Genomic DNA, 20301 nt, shown 5'->3' on the forward strand with positions numbered 1-20301 from the left:
TAAAAATTTACTATGATAAAGATTAAACAAAAAAGACCTTGGTTAATATATATAGTGAAGGAGCACAGAATATGTGATCCAGACATAATATGTGAATGTGTGGTTGATGTTTTAGGCTAGTCTGTTGAAATAAGGTTTTATTTGTGATGGTGGATTGATAAAGGATTCCCATAATGAAACAAGGCTCTCGTTTTGAGAGTCTTATCATCTCCTGCCTCTCCCTCAGAGTGATGGTTATCACGCCGTGGCTACTAAAATCTGCTAAGGAAAGATAAGTGGGGTGGTGCTGAATGCTTATTGACGAGAGAACAGTCTGGATTCTGTAATGGCTCGCTGGGGAAATCTTTCACATGGACCACAGGTATGCCAACATGCGCTCCTTTAAACTACATTAGAACCAGTTTTTAACTGGCCCAGTGTGCAACACAAAACAGTACGTACTGGAATCATTCATTTGGGTACCTTCAGGAAACACATACAGTTAGAGCATGATGAGAAATGTAATTCTCACTACATACAACATATGCAGCTTCAAAAAGGAGTAAAAAATTTATAAAAATAAACCCATATAAGCTCATTAATATAGCTACAGCTAGTGTCCTTTCTGAGTCACCAGGCTCACCTTCTGGATCGTTCAACATGGAGCCAAAGGCACTGATGATGAAGTCTGCTTTCAGGTGGACAATTTGCTCCTCATCAACAATCCAGGTCCCATCATTCTGCTGCTCTGTGCGGCAAAAACGCAGGCCTACGACACGTCCATCTTTCTTGATTACTTCACGAGGGGACAGGAAGGGCAGGAACTCACACTTTTCCTCTTTGGCCACCTCCATCTTAAAAACAGAAATCAAAGGAGAAGCATGTGATCCTAATTGGTAACATTGGAATGACTGAAAACAAAGTTAACCTATTGCATTCATCTTTAGAAGGTGGTCATGACACTAAAATTGAAGTATTGGCTATACTTCAAAAACTTCACAGACACCTGAACATCTTCCTGAGCCTGCTCACAGACAGCATCAGCCATACCATTTATTTGCAGACCCAAATCTTCCCAGTGAAAATCTCCTAAAAGTTTCTACAAAGCCAAGTTTCAAATCCCAGAAAGCATTTTTGTATATTCTACTCTTTACTTAACCCTCCAGCTTATCCTACTCATTCCACTGTATCTCCTGATAACTTTTCCAGTGCATTGCTTCTTCCCCCTTAAGAATCTCCAATAAAATACTCCTGTATAAACAATTGACCAGGTTCACAAGCACAAGAGTCCAAAAACCCTTCCACATGCACTTCTGACCTCCTCTTCAACCCTTTTTTAGAATCTTAGATTCTTTTTCATCACCTCCACCATCACCTGACCTTCCTAACTTCATGTCCTCTTCACATCGGTTTGTAGTCATGAACATCTGACAGGTTATAGGAATCTTTACTGCCCTCTCTCAACAGTGAAGAGCAGTAGTTCTCAACTGGAAGATAGTGACCCCAAATGACAAGTCTGTTCTGATACGGGACGGGTTAAAATAAAATTTTATGTCCATTGTGAAGCAAGACAATTGTAGAACCACACAGAATTTGGTGTGTTCAACTGTATCCCAGACTACACCTGCAAGAACAATTTTATTAATGAAAATTGGTTTTGAAATGGCACACTCCTCAAAAACAGCCCTAATAACAGCGATTGAATTGACCTATCGGTAAGCCCCTCCCCTCAGACGCAGACTAGCCAATGGCAGTCGAGTATCAGTTGCACGGGGAGCGGAACTCAGACATCTTTAGGTTTCAGCGCCATAGAGAAGCATTGTAAGATCCGAAGCTCGCATCAGTTTTATGGGGTTTATGCTTAAAAAATGGAAAACGATGTGCCTGGTGTACTTGTAACACTGATTCCAGGTATCCTGAGAGGATGATCAATAGAATTTATTTTATTACATTTGTAGTATCAGAACGAGTCAGACAAATTTAAGATTCGATCAGAACATCTAAACATGAGGAGCCGAAATTCCAGAGAGGCCCCAAGAAAACAAGACAACATCATAAATCAGATTCCGAGCTCCAACCTCTAAAGGAAGCCTAACCAACAAGCCTCTTCCAGAACAGCTTGCAACATTAAGACAAAAGAACACTTATTGATAAGTCCAACACAGGAAGGAGATCGTCAAATTTGGGGCAAATAATCAAGATTAATGGTCAAAGAGATGGCCATCACATGTGTTCCACAAGAGAAATCACAAGCTTCTTTAGATTGACTTTTCCCCCACACATAGAAGACAAAGAACCAGACTGAAATAAGAACATGTCTTTTGGTCTCCACAGAACTACACAGAGACTTTATTTTTCATATGCACATAAAATCATCCTAAAAGGACATTTCTATGCATATTATTATCTATGTAACCCACACATTAGACTATAATGTTTTAAGCACATATTATGCATATATTTTTTAATAACTATTGAATGACTTTAAGGTTTATTCGTGTTTGGTATGTATGAGTTTGACAATTCTAGCTTGAAACGTTTCTTCCAATTGATTCTTTGTCAAATGTATCATATTCTTGTTATAGAAATCACATCCAAAAGTATACTTTGCAAGAGTGTGTAAAATTCGGACCATGTGACTGATAACATGCTGATTTATGATGGAAGGAACAACCCTAGCTAAGATAATAGCCTATCTAATTGGTCAAGACACCAGATGGGATGTGTCCAGAAGCCGAGTTTAAAAACTCAGGACACCATCAAATCCTCCCTTCTCGTCTCTCTTCTCTTCTTTTTGCCACCGTGTTTTGATGCTGCTTTTAGCGCTCCTAGAGCATGCTCTGGCCTACAGGCCAGTTGCTACTTAACACCACGATGAAAAGGAAAACCACCTAGTCTCGTTATATCCTTTCTTTCTTTTCTTTTAGTTTCTTTTCCGATGCGAGTTTCGTGTTCTCAGTTTAAGTTTTGCCGCCACGCCTTGTCTGCGAGTTCAACTCGGGCCTGTGACCGCCTCAAAACTTCAACCAGACCAACTCCGCATCCTCAGCCAACGCCCAAGACATCACTTCAACGACTACTGAACTTCCAGCCAATCGGCCACTTGGGAAACCCCTTTTCCTGCAACGACGATGACGACAAAAGGGAATCCCTTAACATAGGGGCAACGCAACGCAAGTAACCTCCAGATTCTAACTGAGCTGGTGCATTTAATATATATTTTAGCCTCATTGAGAAACTCAATGCGAGGGTTAAATAAGTGATTGATGGTTGTTCAGGTCTATGCAATAACCCATATTGCTGTAAACTTGGGATACCACATTTTCATTCTCTTAAACTCATCCTGTCCTCACTTTCTCTCTTTCTGCAACGTGTGAATGTGTGAATGTGTGTGTTCATGTGTTAGATTAGTTTATGTCTTAGGCAGGGGCGGTTTTAACGAATAAGCGAGGTAAGCGGCCGCTTAGGGCCCCGTGGAATCAGGGGGCCCCATCTGATATTGGCAAAACATATCTGCAGCGTTGAGCAGTGTAGCTGTTCTTTAGAACAGCATCAGGTTGATAAATTACTTGTTGTGACGGTACAAATAAACTATAAACTAGAGCGAGCAAGCAAAATAAGGGTTATAAACACTTGGAATATGGAATGAGTTGAAAGGGATAGTTTTATGTTTGTAAAAAGATTGAAAATTTATTAAATAGACAAGTGCACGCATTTTTCTTTTCTTTTTTTATTTATTTATTTTTTGATAATGTCTTCCTTTTGTGATCCGAAAAAAACAAAAAAATAAGGTAGCCTAATTTGGCTTTAGAACAACAGCAAGTTGACTAATTACTGGTTGTGAAGGGATAAATAAACTAAAAACAAGAGCGAGCGAGCAAAATAGGGGTTAAGCATAAAAGGACACATAGTTATTGTATGGGGGCCCCATACCTGGAATTTGCTTAGGGCCTCCAAATCGCTAAGTCCGCCCCTGGTCTTGGGTTTATATAAATAAAGTCTTATTTATATTGAAAAGAGAAGTATCTTGTGTTTTGTGCTTACAAGTTAATGTCTTAATCTGCCGATCTTGTTACTGTGCTTATTAATAGTGTTTTCACTATATTTTGGAATTTAATATCCAGTGCAGAGTTGATGTTATAAGACTCGTTCAGTGAATCGCCGGCCGACTCAGTGATCAGCCGCAAAACAGTGATTCTGTTCAAATTCCCTATAAAATCATAAATTATTCCCTTTGAGCTAAATTAAACTATTTACATATTAAACCCTACACATTTCCTGAATCCAAACAAAACAGAGCAAAATGTCCCTAAGTATTCACCCCAATACAAATGAAGACTGTTAATGAACGTTAATGTTATCTTGTGCTTTAGCAAGGTATCTCCGGCTAAAACTATCTAACGTTAAAGTTAGTGAGTCCATGCTAATGTACAAACCTAAATAGCGGACTGTTCTCGCGTCTTGTACAGTGTAGGTCAAAAATACATAAACGAAGGTCTACATTTCAGTGCCTCTCCATATTAAACTGGTTAAATGTACATTAATTTAATCGTACCCTGCAATACATGAACAGTGTTGATCCTGCATGTTGTCATCCGCGATCGTGATGACCGACCGTAATATGGGACTTCTCCCGCTTGCATTGTGATCTGTAAACCCTCGCTTCAAGTTACCCACCGTATTTATTTTTAAATATTTTATAAATCCCTCCATGGAATATTTAATTCCCAGTTGGTTGCCTTCTGTCTCCAAAATTGTGCAAAAACATCGTGGGACAAGGTTTTCACACTGCAGCTGTCATTGTAAGACAGTGAGCAACTCCGTTTGTTTGTCCGAGGGAGAAACAGTAACTAAGGGGGGTGGGGCTTACCGATAGGTCAGTTACAGGGTCTGCACTTTTTTTATCGTACCTTCAGAAACGAACCCACTAGATATTAGGGGTGTGCAATACTGCAAATTTTAGCATCGATCCGATATTGAGTAAATACAGGGCCAGTATCGCTGATACTGATACTGATACCGATACCGATACCGATACTTGTCGTTTAAAAAAAACATTTAAATGACCAACTACACTTTCAAAAATTAACAATAACTAAAGTTGATATGACTAATATTACATTCACCTTAAAGCTACGTGGATATTCTTTGCCTTTCTAAAAGGACTTTGCAGGCAGAGGAGCCCAGAACATGAAAGCAATGCACAGTTTCATGTTATTTTCCTCCCATAAAAAATAACGTGGTTTAATAAATTAAGAATGTAATATTAAAAGACAAAACTCAGTATACACCTTATTGATGTTGCAAGCAGATGTTCCCAGAATATGAAAGTAACACTCAAAGTTTTCACATTATGCATTTTCCTCCCATAGAAAACCATTATAAAGAAAAGTTTAATGTAAGTGGCTTATTGAATGAAGACAGTGATATGAAAAAGAACTATTAAACCATAACTCGTTTATTATTGAAATTATTTTTGTAGGTTTTGTACGTACTGTATTTTCAGTTTGTTTTGTACATACTGTAATATTTGTTTGTTATTATTGCAATAAAAACAGTGATATGAAAAGGCCAAATTCAGCATAGTTTATAAAAAATATACTGTATACTATGTATGTACAGGTAGGCTAAGCAGATGAACCCAGAACATGAATGCAACATGCTGAATTTAATTTCCTCTCATTGATAATCAAAATAAAAACATTTCATATGGTGTAATGGAGGAAGACAGTGATAAAGACCACATAAATAAAGTATATAAAGACTAAATTCGGTATATTAAGACATGTTAAGCATTTTACTCCCATAGAAAACCATTATAATTAAAACATTTAAAGTGACTTAATGCATTGAGAAAGTAATATTAAAAGGCCAAACTCAGTATACACCTTACAGTGATACTGCATACAAAGGACAAATTCGGTATACAGTTATATACAATATGCACTATGTGAAGGATTTCCTTCCTCCCCTTTTCATTTCTTTTGTAGCTCGGAGTTCTACCGTTCCATCTCTCACTGTAGCCAAAAGTATCCGCTGAGTCACGTGATGGCATGACAATAAAATACAGCATAGCAGGGGAGGAGCAGCAATGTTTGCATATGAGATGTGAAAAGATATACACCCACAGACACGTCTACACTTTGTTAAAAGTATTACACAATGTATTAAGTGTATAGGAGAGAAACTTTTAAGGGATACTCCAACCCAAAATGAAAAGTTTGTCATTAATCACTTACCCCCATGTCGTTAAAGCTTTGTTCATCTTCGGAACACAAATTAAGTATGACTGTCCCATTGACTGCCATGTAAATTACACCGTCAAGGTCCAGAATAGTATGAAAAACATCGTCAGAATACTTCATCTGCCATCAGTGGTTCAACCGTAACGTTATGAAGCGACGAGAATACTTTTTGTACGGAAATAAAACAAAAATAACGACTTTATTCAACAATTCGGCACCGTAGTGTCATTTCGGAGAGTATCGCTGCATGCAAAATGGAGTTGATTCAAGATGGAGTATTCTGAAGATGTTGTTCATACTTTTCTGGACCTTGACAGTGTAATTTACTTGGCAGTCAATGGGACAGTCACAAGCCTCCTGGTTTTCATCTAAAATATCTTAAATTGTGTTCCGAAGACGAACAAGGCTTTTACTGGTTTGGAACGACATGGGGGTAAGTGATTAATGACAAAATTTTCATTTTGGGGTGGAGTATCCCTTTAACCTAAAGTATCGATCTTATCAGGCTAGTATCGATCCGATACCAATACCAACGTTGGTATCGATACTATCGATATTAGGATCGATCCACCCACCCCTACTAGATCTAATGGGAAGGACCCACTTCATCTCCAAACCCACCGGAGTTCCACAGGGTTCAGTACCCATACCAGTTCTGTTCTTCCTTTATACCTCTTATGGCTTCGTCTATCCTCATTGAGCTGGTAATCAGTTAATTCTCACTTTCCCACCCTCTGACAACCATGTTTCTCACAAATCACCTCATGTCTGGCTAGCATTTCTACCTAGATGAACAGCTGTCTTCTGAAGCTAAATTTATCAAAAAAACAAGCTTCTGTGCATCCCATCTAAAATCCACCCTTGCCAAGACCTTGTCATTTCAATAAACAACTCCACCATCTCACCCACACAGAAAGCCAAGAACCCTGATGCCGCACTGGACAACAACCTGTCATTTGCACCACATAAACTAACCACAGTCAAGACACACAGATTGCAACTGCTGAATATCCAGCGTCAGCCCTTTCCTTACCAGGGAACAGTGCTGTAGGTTTTATTCGTACATTGGCTGCACATCAACCCCTATCATCTAAACCTCCACCCCCATTCTGCAATTTACTCCATTGCACACTGACATTTGAAATTGCAAATAAAGTTTCAAATATATTATATTATTTAAAAAAGAAACCAAACAGTGTCTTGTTTATTTGCACTAGGTTTTATTGTATGCATATATCAGCTTTATTTGTACTAGCAAGCACTTGTTTGTATTTGTACACAAATAATTTCTTTTCCCAGCTAATGTGCTAAACTGTATGTTTACCATCTGTTGATCACAATGGTTTCATGCGACAAGCTAAAGAGCTTTTTGTAAGTCGTTCTGGATAAAAGAGTCTGCTGAATTCCTTAAACGTACATGAACTGAGAGTAGAAATAAAACTAACACCTTTCATAAAAAATCTCTCCATTATGAAGAGGCTTAATTTACGGCCATGGTACTTTAGTACACCCCTGTCTGAATGTTCACAGAGCAAAGGCAGAGCTAATAGTTGCTGTAGTTACACATTTCTAAGTTTAACTTTCTTGTCACTGTTGCCATGGCAGCATTGCAACAGTTGTCATTGAGAAAAGAATATGTCTTAATTACTTTGTTAAAAGCTCCACAGAAAAATAAATCTTATTATATAAAGCTCAACATGGTCACCTTTACAGAAACTTCTCTCACTTTTTTCCCTGCAAAACTCTTTTTCAACTGCTTTTACTCCAAGGTTTTTTTTCTTTTTTCAAGTCTTTTTATGTTTAATAGCTATTGTGTTGGACAACAGCTAAATTAGGCACTAGGTAAAGTATAGACATATAAATTGTATACAGTATAAACTAGAGAGGAAAAGTACACATACAGTACTGTGAAGGTTACTAAACATTCCCCTCAAAAAACTGTATTTTTCTATCACCATTTAACTACATTACTAGTTTTTCTAAATTTACATAATACTTTATATGTGTAATACATAAAATTGTCTCATATGTCTCAAAATACGTCTCATAAACAATACTGTATGTTCAGTTCTATGTATTAAAGTATAACCATTGTATATAATGTTTATTTGTGTGTAACTGAAAAAAATATTAAATATTGTATAGGAAATAGAAGCATTATTAATCGTTTAAAAAAACCCATGAGCCTTCTTTTTTTTAACCTTAGTGTTTCACATGTTTTTTTTTTTTTGTTTGTTTTTTTTTTTTTTTATCTCAGATGTCCAATTGACAGAGAAAGGTCCACTTTTAACTCCAGCTCACTCATCTCTAGATCTTACACTAGATTTCAGATCAGTTATCATAGATATTTTACTCAGAATCTTTTTACTGTCAGCTTACTCCATTAAGTAAGGCCATTCAGTTTTTCTCAGCTGACTTTTATTGCTTTTATTCCGACTGTCTGTTATGTAATCTACGGCTAGCTGTGTTAACTTTGATAAGGTTCCATTTGAAACGATTAATATTTCATGTAACTATTCCACATTACAGACAGAATTTTGCAAAATATCAGTAATAACTGAGACAATGGCTTTCGAAACTAGGCTATGCTCTCAATTGAGCAGGTTCTAGAGGAAAGGTGGATAATTAATATAACTTTTTTTTTGTACATTCTCTTGAATACATTATGTTCATTTGAGAATAATTTTCATTATTTTAGGGTTTTATGCAACAGTCTGCCAGGTGCCAGACAAGATCATTTTAAAGGTGAACTGTTTTATTTCTGTGCAACTGAGCAAATAATAATAATAGTAATAATAATAATAACAACAATAATACACTTTCAAAGACTGCAAACAAACAGGAAGCTCGGCCACAACACTGTGGTTAAGTCAATTTTGTTACTGCTGACCCACTCTGACCAAAAAAAATAAAAAAAATAAAAACACATACAAAACAAATATTACATACTGTATTTCACCTATAAAGAGATTTTAAAAAAGAAGAAAAAAAAGATTGGAATTGTCTTCATTTATGCAAAATAAATTAAGAGATACTCAAGACAGCATATTTCTTTGAGTAAAAGAGCTTGTAGAGGTAAATCATAATCTGTCTATCTACTTGTAATTTGAGTGAGCAGTAGAGATGGAGTGAGAGAGTTTGCCAGAATTCTAACAAACAAACAAATAAATAAATAAAAAATTATAATAACATGTCAAAATTAACACAAAATGTAATTTAATAAGACAAAAAGAGAAAATGTCTTAAGGACATGGGGTAAACAGCTGTTCTTTCAATAGGAATTTATCACTGGCTGCAGGTGCTGCTGAACTGATTTTTTTTTTACCTCTTCTGGAACAGCGCGAATATTGGTGAAGCCCTTTCTAAAGACCACAAAGACTCGTCGGGCTCCACAGCGGAGAGCAGAGGTGGCGCAGTCAAAGGCTGTGTCTCCTGCGCCTAGGACGATCACATTCCCATGCAGCTTTGGCAGCTGCGAACGGCAATTACACATGCCTGCAAAAGACATGTGCCACAGAAAAAAAACACAACAAATAACACAAATTGTAAGTAATATTCAGTGCATTGAGATTTAACCAGAATCAAATATCATTAACAGAAACTATTAACAGTTTGACCACTGAATGCCTGAGAACTATTGAGGAGAGTTTTTTTTTTTTTTCCCAGTCAGTGTAATATTGTTACAAGAGAACACAACAGGAAATAAGTAAAGTAAAATGACTGTGAAATGATAGCAGCTGGTATCCAAAGGTATACTGTAAAATTCACCCAATTCTTTTTTTTTTTACATCGCACCATGTTGAAAGGAATATAAACTGGAATCTCTTTCAGTACCTATTTTACTGGCCTTTGCAACCAAGGGTAGGAAATCCTTTGATGTGTAGAGTCCCTGTTCTGTGGTCAAGCCCTCAAAGATCTTGTCCCTGTTGGCTTGTGGAAGACCTGTTTAGCATGAAAAAATAATAATTAAGAATGTATATTGTGTGTGTTAGGATGAATACAAATGGAGAAAATGTGTGACCAGGTGCATTAAACAACATTGGAAACACTGCGTCCTTTCATATTGTAATGCAAGTGGATTCAGAATGCAACTTCAGAAAACAAACAAAAAGACGATATGAAGACATTTATTTCAATGAAAAAATATAAAATGTTAAGTGTCACACAGAAAATTATGAGAATGTCAATTTACTTTTTTTTTTCATTGTAAATTATATGCCTGGTTCTTTTTACTTCCAACACTGTATATTCAACATTATTTTAATATAAAATTACATGAAATGTCCTGTTATATCAATAAAAGTTTTTCTCTGTATATAGTAAGGGAACATAGTGTTGACCAATTAACAAGTTTTTAAGGTAGCAATATTTTTTTTTACAGTGATTAAGCATAGATAATGGTCTAAATTGCCTATTCTAAACATGTCTCAATTTCATTTCTGTTCATCATTTGCTTCAAATTTAATTTATTATCAGCCCACCTTCATGCCACTTTTAACTTGAAAATTAGTTCAAGTATAATGAGTTAACAGAACAACAACAACAAAAAATGCATGGTGATCACTTGCTGTCAAGCTCAGTGGCAAGTTAGCACACCAAATAATAAATAAACTATAATTTAATTAATTATATGAATTCATCCATCTATTCATGTATAGTATCCAACTATATTATAATGTATTATACTAGATTACACATTATTTTCTTGTTACAGTGTAATTATACCTTTAAGTACTGAGTAATATTAATTAACTACATGTACTTACTATATGGTTAGGGTTAAGATTAGGGTTTGGCTTAGGGTTACTTGCTTGTAATTATGCATAATTTATTGTTATTGTAAGTACATGTAACGTGTAATGACAACACCTTAAAATTAAGTGTTATATTATATTATATTATACATGCTAAACAAAAACAGAACCACAAATTCACCAAGTGAATTGCAACTGTTACTTGTGCACCCTCAAAATAAAATGAGGTGCATGACGCCCCTGAACACTTATATTCACAGAGCATCTGGCATATTGGGCAAACGAGCCATGTTACAACCTCAGCAAAGTCATGATTTGTGAAGCTGATATCAACATTATGAGTACAAACATTAACTGTAACTACAGAGCATAAACACACTTCAGCAATTGAATATAAATCAATGATCTAGTAGAGTTTGTTTGGAATTATGTCCTCCGCAGACATGTTACGTATAATAATGAACTAGAGCAATGGCAGGCGGCTTCCTTAAGAAGTATGTCGATAAGACAAAGGGCAAACAGAAATGGATCTAAGGGATACTTAACCCCCTGTCACTTCAAATCTGTCTATTACGGCTGGCACGCACCCCAAGGATGTACTGCATGATGGAGGCTATCAATCTCTATCTCATTATGCCCATCATCACTGTTTGAGCGATGAACATGAAGGCCTCGTGTGTGATGGGAGGGAAAAGCCATTGTGTGCCTCGAAGCAACAGACGAAAACTTTGTATGCCGAAGTAACAAAGAACAGATTAACAAGTACGACATGCAGAAGGTAACTGGAAGTTCACAGATGCTCCAGGTACAAACAAAATATTTCCTGTACTTCTTTCCCATCATTATAGGCTATTTAAAGTCTGTTCTGAACAGTGTAGGCGCTCCATACAAGGCAACATAAGGATAACGGTTAAATTCACAAAGTTGTGCAGCTGAGAGATGTCTAAAAATGTAATTTTGCCTTGAACCGGCTAAGAGCAGTTGCTTCGTAGCACCATTTGACAATTCTCAGATCAAATCCATGCACAAATTAAATACTACTCTTTTCCCGTATGCCTATAATGCATTAAGCAACTGCAAGAGCTGAAGAAAAATACTGTGATTCACAGACTGGTAATGGTTTTATAGGAAAGGTAAGTAGAGAAATAGATGTGGTTTTAGAAATGAAATCTTACGAGGAACCCTGAAGGTGTTTTGAAGGAGTTCCTCTTCTATCTATTTAAAAACAGTTTTTAAAAAGCCCATATTTGGGACTTAAAAATAGCAACTACTATAATGTTCTCCAGCATGATTTGAGATGATCAAATAACAAGAACATATGACAGTCTATACAATCTATACACACTGTATGTGGTCATTTGATTACCCAAGTAAAAAAGTATATTTAAAATACATTTATTTCATACGAAGTGTCGCTATATTGCTCAAGACTTAATGATATAAAAATTTGAATTTAATAACTTTATTTGGAGTACTACTTGTGCACAATGAATATTTTTTATTATTAAGCCTAAAATGTGTTTTAATGTCACTATTGATGAGGATTGTTTGATTTTTGAATAATATTGGTCTTTAAATCGAGATATTTAAAGTGTACCTTGTCACATCTCACAGGGGGCACGGGAACCAGGAACGAGGAGACGAGGAATAGCAACACAGGAGTTTTAATATACAGACAGGAACACAGATCACAGGCAGGGTTGACGACAGGATGACTTTCAAAGACCGACAAACACTAACTGAAAGGACTGGGGTTTATAAAGACAAGACAATCAATGAACTAAGGAGACACACCTGGAATCAAATTAACCAATCAAGGGGAGACAGAAACTAGGTCACAGGGCACACATGGGGAGCAAAACACACACAAGACAGTCCAGGGACGTGACATTACTCCCTCCCGGAAGGTGCGCCCTCGCACCGTGGAACAACAGAGGGGGGAAACGGTGGGAACCATGGCGGAGGCTCAGGAGGAGGACGGACCACCGGGAGGAGGTCGGCAGACAGAGACCAGGGAGGCAACGAAGGAGGGAGGAGCCAGGAAGAGACAGGAGGGACCCGAGCAGGAGGAGCCTGGCCGGACCCAGGCCACAGCCATGATGATGGCCCACGGTGGAGCCGACGGAGGGAGGAGCCATGGAGGAGGAATGGCCTCCGACTCCAGGGGGCCGACCATCGGCGGCGGAGCAGGTGGTGGAGGAGCCCGAGGCGGAGACGGAGAGCCGACGAGCCAGGGGAATGCCGAGGATCCGGGGGGCCAAGGTGGAGCAGAGTGCTCTGGCGACCGAGGCGGGCGGAGCTCGGAGATCCGCGGGCGGAGCCGGAGCGACTGAGGACCAAGGTGGAGCTGGCGGGAGGAAGGAGCCCAACTGAGCCGGTGGGACGGAGCGAGGAGGTGCAGCCGGAGGAGCGGAGTCCTGAGGCGATGGCGGGTCGACGCCCGACCAAGGCGGAGCCGGAGGGACGAGGGAGCCTGGTGGAGCTGGAGGATCGACGGGTGACGGTGGAGGCGAGGGAGCTAGGAGCCGAGGTGGAGCCGCTGGGTCAACGGGCCGAGGCAGAGTCCGGGCCGAGGAGGTTGGAGGTGGAGGTGAGGGATACTCCAGCCCCGGCGACGCTGGAGGATGGCAGTCCTGTGGTGCTCGCACCACATTGATGGTGGGCTGAGGGCGAGCAGAGGGGCTGCCAGACGACAGCGGTGGAGGAGGCAGGAGCGGGTGGGAGGGTGGGCATTTGCGAGGGGCCGGCACTGGCGGGCACTGCGAGGGGCCGGCACTGGGGGCGCTCTTGAAGAGCGGACACTTGGGGCGCCTGGCAGCGCTGGAGACAGGAGGCGCCTTGCAGCTGGAGACAGGGAGGCGCTTGCAGCGCTGGAGACAGGGAGGCGCCTTGCAGCTGGAGACAGGGAGGCGCCTTCCTGGCGCAGGCACTGGTGGGCACTGCGAGGGGCCGGCGCTGGGGGCGCTCTTGAAGCGCTGGACACTTGGGGCGCTCTGGCAGCGGAGACAGGGAGTCGCTTTGCAGCGCTGGAGACAGGGAGGCGCTTGCAGCTGGAGACAGGGAGGCGCTCTTGCAGCTGGAGACAGGGAGGCGCCTTGCAGCTGGAGACAGGGAGGCGCTTGCAGCGCTGGAGACAGGGAGGCGCTGCAGCGCTGGAGACAGGGAGGCGCTCTTGCAGCGCTGGAGACAGGGAGGCGCTTGCAGCGCTGGAGACAGGGAGGCGCTGCAGCTGGAGACAGGGAGGCGCTTGCAGCTGGAGACAGGGAGGCGCTGCAGCTGGAGACAGGGAGGCGCTTGCAGCGCTGGAGACAGGGAGGCGCCTTCTTGGTGTAGGCACTGGGGGCGCTGGAAGCGCTGTGCTGGACGGGACCAGCGGAGATTCTTGGGAGCGCCTTCTTGGCGCAGGCACTGGGGGCGCTGGAAGCGCTGTGCTGGACGGAACCAGCGGAGACTCTTGGGAGCGCCGTGGCGCAGGCACTGGGAGCGCTGAAGCGCTGTGCTGGACGGAACCAGCGGAGACTTCTTGGGAGCGCCTTCTGGCGCAGGCACTGGGGGCGCTTGAAGCGCTGTGCTGGACGGAACCAGCGGAGACTCTTGGGAGCGCCTTCTTGGCGCAGGCACTGGGGGCGCCGGAGCGCTGTGCTGGACGGAACCAGCGGAGACTTTGGGAGCGCCTTCTGGCGCAGGCACTGGGGGCGCTGAAGCGCTGTGCTGGACGGAACCAGCGGAGACTTCTTGGGAGCGCCGTGGCGCAGGCACTGGGGGCGCTGAAGCGCTGTGCTGGACGGAACCAGCGGAGACTCTTGGGAGCGCCTTCTGGCGCAGGCACTGGGGGCGCTCTGAAGCGCTGTGCTGGACGGAACCAGCGGAGACTTTGGGAGCGCCTTCTGGCGCAGGCACTGGGGGCGCTCTGAAGCGCTGTGCTGGACGGAACCAGCGGAGACTCTTGGGAGCGCCTTCTTGGCGCAGGCACTGGGGGCGCCGAGCGCTGTGCTGGACGGAACCAGCGGAGACTCTTGGGAGCGCCTTCTTAGCGCAGGCACTGGGGGCGCCGAGCGCTGTGCTGGACGGAACCAGCGGAGACTCTTGGGAGCGCCTTCTTGGCGCAGGCACTGGGGGCGCTCGAGCGCTGTGCTGGACGGAACCAGCGGAGACTCTAGAGGGCTCTTGCGAGGGCAGGCACTGGCGGGCTCTTGCGAGGGCAGGCACTGGCGGGCTCTTGCGAGGGCAGGCACTGGCGGGCTCTTGCGAGGGCAGGCACTGGCGGGCTCTTCGCGAGGGGCAGGCACTGGCGGCTCTTGCGAGGGCAGGCACTGGCGGGCTCTTGCGAGGGGCAGGCACTGGCGGGCTCTTGCGAGGGCCGGCTCTGGTGGGCTTGCCATACTCTCTGCCGGCGGGCTTGCCATACTCTCTGCCGGCGGGCTTGCCATACTCTCTGCCGGCGGGCTTGCCATACTCTCTGCCGGCGGGCTTGCCATACTCTCTGCCGGCGGGCTTGCCATACTCTCTGCCGGCGGGCTTGCCATACTCTCTGCCGGCGGGTTTTCCTGGACCGCGAACGGCGGCTGGTGAAGGGAAACGTTGACCTCCAGATCCGTTTCCCAGTCCAGTAAATCCTCCTCCATGTCCAGCAGCCCCAGATAGATGATCAGCTCATCCTCAGCCGTGATGCAGGGGCGGAGCTCCACTCCGCCACACCGCCCACGGTTGGCTCCTCGCGATGGGCACCGTCGCCGCTCGCACCTGATCTGACGTGTTGGGCTCAACTTCCGGGGCGATCTTCCGCTCAGTCGCTCGGCTTCGCGCTGGCTCGCAGATCGCAGCGGGCAATGGCTCTCCGTCATCGGTGGGCTCGGGCTGATGCTCCGTACCGCTGGGAGTTGGTGGGCTGGGCTCTGGGTCTGGAGTGGATCTGGCGAGATCATCCTCGGGAGAGACGGTGAGGGGTGATCCGTTTCTCACCAGAATCCACTCCACGGCGGCGAAATCCTCTCGAGGACCATCCTCGGACGACAGCGCTCTGCACGCGGTGTTCAGACTTGCGTTGTAGAATGAGCAGAGCGTGCCGTCCGGGTAGCTGGTGTCATTAGCTATCATCAGGAATAGTCTGGTGTGGTCCTCGAGAGATCGTTCCCCCTGCTCCAGCAGGAGGAGGAGGAATTCGGGCCGAACATAGGGATCCATAGATGCACAACGGAAAGAAAAAACACTGGGTAAAACGAGAAAACAAAACGGAGGGAAAAATACGGAGGTTACTTTGTTACGGTCGGTCTTTCTGTCACATCTCACAGGGGGCACGGGAACCAGGAACGAGGAGACGAGGAATAGCAACACAGGAGTTTTAATATACAGACAGGAACACAGATCACAGGCAGGGTTGACGTACAGGATGACTTTCAAAGACCGACAAACACTAACTGAAAGGACTGGGGTTTATAAAGACAAGACAATCAATGAACTAAGGAGACACACCTGGAATCAAATTAACCAATCAAGGGGAGACAGAAACTAGGTCACAGGGCACACATGGGGAGCAAAACACACACAAGACAGTCCAGGGACGTGACATACCTGAAGTATACTTGCAATAGTTCTACATTAGCACAATCAAATATACTTCAGTATATCTTTAGTTGGACTTCTGCACAATTAAAGTGCATTAAGTAAAAAATTACTTGTTGCAATTTAGCAGACTTTAAGTATACCAGTTTAGTATACTAAAAGTAAAACTGCAGGGTATTTTTATTAAATACATAAATATGTAAATATGTAAAAGTACACTGTAAAAAGTGATAAGTTGACTTAACTTGAAAAAAATGAGGAAACCCGTTGCCTTAAAGTTAGTAATTAAATTATAATTTAAAAAAAAAAGTTAAATGAACTTGACAATTCACTTAACTTATATATTTTTTTTAATTATTATTTACTTAATAACTTTAAGGCAACAGGTTTCCTCAATTTTTTTAAGTTAAGTCAACTTATCACTTTTTACATTGTATACTTTGCTTGAAATAAATGTATTTCAAATACATTTTAGTATATTTGTTTTTCACTATGGTAGTAACCATGAAATAGTGCAGAATCTAAAATATTGCATTTTTTTATTTACATAGCTTTCCTTTTTTAAATATTTAAATTAAACATTTCTGGTATTCTAAATTTAATTTAAACCTGAAAACTAAACAAAGTGTTAGGATTCTGACAATTCTAAAACAAAAGTAGGGTCTCAGAACCCTGTATATATGGTAGACATTTTACAGGAGCTGTTTTTGTCCTGTTTTACCCTGAGGCGAGTGTTACAAACATTAGGATTTTGTATTAGGGTCAAGACATTTGTTTCCAGATTTTATACTTGAGTAATAAGGAAACACTTTGTTTTCTGTTCTGTGTCCTATTGTGATCTTCTAGGCTAACTATTTACAGCATGACCAATGGGGAAAAATAAAAGAAGATGAGTTTTTAAGTAATGATTTAGATTAATTTTGGTTTGTACTGTTCCTGGATCAGCACCACAGTGAGGACATAAATTGAAGGTTCAGTGACTAACAGCAACACCAAGAAGTAATATACTACAATAAAAAGTAACCAGCTCAATTTTTTGGAGTTCTGCTATAAATGTAAAGCTCAACATATTGATATCCAATATACCATCTGCTGTTCAACTTTAGTTGAAAAGTAGTTTTTGGACTGCTTTCTTTAACAGCTTAAATGCCATATGCAGTAAAACGACGCAACAGTTAAAAAAAAAAATACTGTTTTATCCTTCCCTGACAGTGATTGCCTTCAATCCCGAGTTTTCCCGCAGGAGTCCCCTAAGGCACTCCGGGAAGTCCATGGAGAATATACCTAAAAAAAATATAGCATTTAAAATGTAAATGACATTTCTAACTATGAATTTATTTCTAGCTGTCAAACTAATGATTTGTAAGCATTACATAATGCAGTAAAATGTTAAAGTTTTTAATTAAAGTTAATATAAAGTGACGCTGAGAAAAATATTATATTTATTAGGCAACTCCTGGCATTTCATAAGCTTTTGTAGGAAACTCAACTAATGCGACATTATGATATACACGCTGACCTCAGTAAGACCTCCTCAGAGTCATATTCATTAGAACTGAACATCTAGACCAATCTGCCTACCCATATGGTGTAGTTTAGAAGCTGCATTCATCTTTTTCAATGCTTCAGATAAACCCACATGACTGCTGCTAACCTTAAAGCATTCTGGGCTTAATTGCCTCCATTGTGAACGATTTTGTGGTGGGTGTACACAAAAAACAATATTTTCAAGGCAATGGTCCAAAAATGTATATTTTGATGATAGCCATTACTGAGCCAGGGAACGTACGACATGGCAATCACATGATAAAATGACAAAAAAGGGTGTGCGTGGAACACGCCGGTTATTTTTACAGGCCGAAAAGAAACATCCTTATCGGTGTTTTTCAACCATTTCTCTCTCTCAAAGGCAAAGGTACACATTTGCATGTCAATCACTGTAGAGGCTGACATTGGAGACAACATGAGAGAAGTGGTGAAAAAATATCACAGAGGCGCAAATGTAATCATTTCCTTTATGATTCCCAGCTTATTGCCGTTGCTTTATGAGAAAAAGAAATCCCAGAGCACTTCTGAGACTCGCCCGTCTCAATAACAATGAAGCTTAGCTACCAAAAAGTAGTGCTATTCAAACATAATAAATGATATGTATTCCTTTTAATTATAAGGAGAAGAAAGAAGCACAAAGTACACAGTCACCCTCGAGGAATGTTTGAACTTCTCAAATCAAATCAATACACCAATGCACTCAATATTTCCTTACTTTAATAAAAATAGAAGGCAAAATGACTCAACGGACACATTTCTTTCTGCGCAAAGAAACCACGAATGCCAAGCATTAAAGGATTAGTTGAAAAAGTTGAAAGTCTGTCATCATTTACTCGACCTCATGTCCATATAAACCTATATGACTTTTTTTGGTCACACTTTATTTTAAAGTCCAATTCTCACCATTAACAAATGATTAAGTATGACTTTTTGCATCAATATACTCCTAATCTGCTGCTTATTAATAGTTAGTAAGGTAGTTGTTAAGTTTAGGTATTGGGTAGGATTAGGGATGTAGAATATGGTCATGCAGAATTTGTGCTTTGTAAGTACTAATAAACAATTCATGGTAACACTTTACAATAAGGTTCATTAGTTAAACATTAGTTAATGTATTAACTAACATGAACTAACCATGAGCAATACATTTGTTACTGTATTTACCAATCTTCACTAACGTTAGTTAATAAAAATACAGATGTTCATTGTTAGTTCATGTTAGCTCACAGTGCATTAACTAATGTTAACAAGATTTTAATAATGTATTAGTAAATGTTGAAATTAACATTAACAAAGATTAATAAACGCTGTATAAGTGCAGTTTATTATTAGTTAATGTTAACTAATGTAGTTAACTAATGAACCTTATTGTAAAGTGTTACCATTCATATTCATTCATATGTTAATAATAGGCATGTTAATAAGCAACTAGTTAATAGTGAGAACTGGTCTCTATACTGTGGAACACAAAAAGAGATATTTTGAATAATCTACTGGTCGATCTTTTTCGAATTAGAATGAATAAAGATTGGAGTTTTCATGCTTAAAAAATGCCCATAAAAAGCACCATGAAAATGGTGCACACAACTCAAGCACCAAAAATTAAGTCATTATTTATTGATGACCTTCCTCTCCGGTGAGCTGTTAACAGCTGCGACTTTGTGGTTTGTGAACTGAATCAATTGATTAATTGAAAAGATCTGACTCAAAAGAACAATTCCTTACGAATCAGACTTCGCTGCTTCTCGCAAGAATTTTAAAGAGAGATAAAGATGATTTCAAAAAATTCAACTTTGTTCTGTTCCTCACACAAATACAGCTTCAAATGGAGATGTATTATGAAGACCTTTTATGATATTGTGGGGGTAGCAGTAGATTGTAAGAAAGGGATGTGGATTAAATGATTAAACGAAATGAGATCTGTCGTTTAAATGGAATATCGAGTTATGACATAAATAAATTAATTAATTAAATTAAAGACACTTGGATGAATCGTTCACAGTAGTAGCATGCATTAAGAAAATAGATGGGGTGAATTTCAATTTAATTTCAAACATTTTACTTATGTGTTCAATTGATGCAAAAAAATTTTGTGACAAAACATAACAGAACTCTCATTTATTGGTAACTCTGAACCACTTTTCTCATTTATTGGTGATCTCTTAAAAGGTTAAACATGGACATCATGTCTGGATGGAATAATGAATGTGCCA

The 20301-nt window shown here is 40.8% G+C and overlaps 1 protein-coding gene across 1 annotated transcript in view; it reads right to left on the bottom strand.

The window, feature by feature from the left end:
* The window catches only part of dpydb (dihydropyrimidine dehydrogenase b), a 132790-nt gene that overhangs the window by 81444 nt on the left and 31045 nt on the right, over nucleotides 1–20301 (bottom strand). The window contains exons 9-11 of the mRNA XM_058764469.1: nucleotides 10059–10166; nucleotides 9550–9719; nucleotides 623–833 (exon numbers count right to left, since the gene is read on the bottom strand). Coding sequence (XP_058620452.1) covers nucleotides 623–833; nucleotides 9550–9719; nucleotides 10059–10166 — 489 coding nt within the window. The remainder of the gene's footprint in view (nucleotides 1–622; nucleotides 834–9549; nucleotides 9720–10058; nucleotides 10167–20301) is intronic.

The sequence above is a fragment of the Onychostoma macrolepis genome, chromosome 02 (genome assembly GCF_012432095.1).
Source record: "Onychostoma macrolepis isolate SWU-2019 chromosome 02, ASM1243209v1, whole genome shotgun sequence".
Lineage (NCBI taxonomy): Eukaryota > Metazoa > Chordata > Actinopteri > Cypriniformes > Cyprinidae > Onychostoma > Onychostoma macrolepis.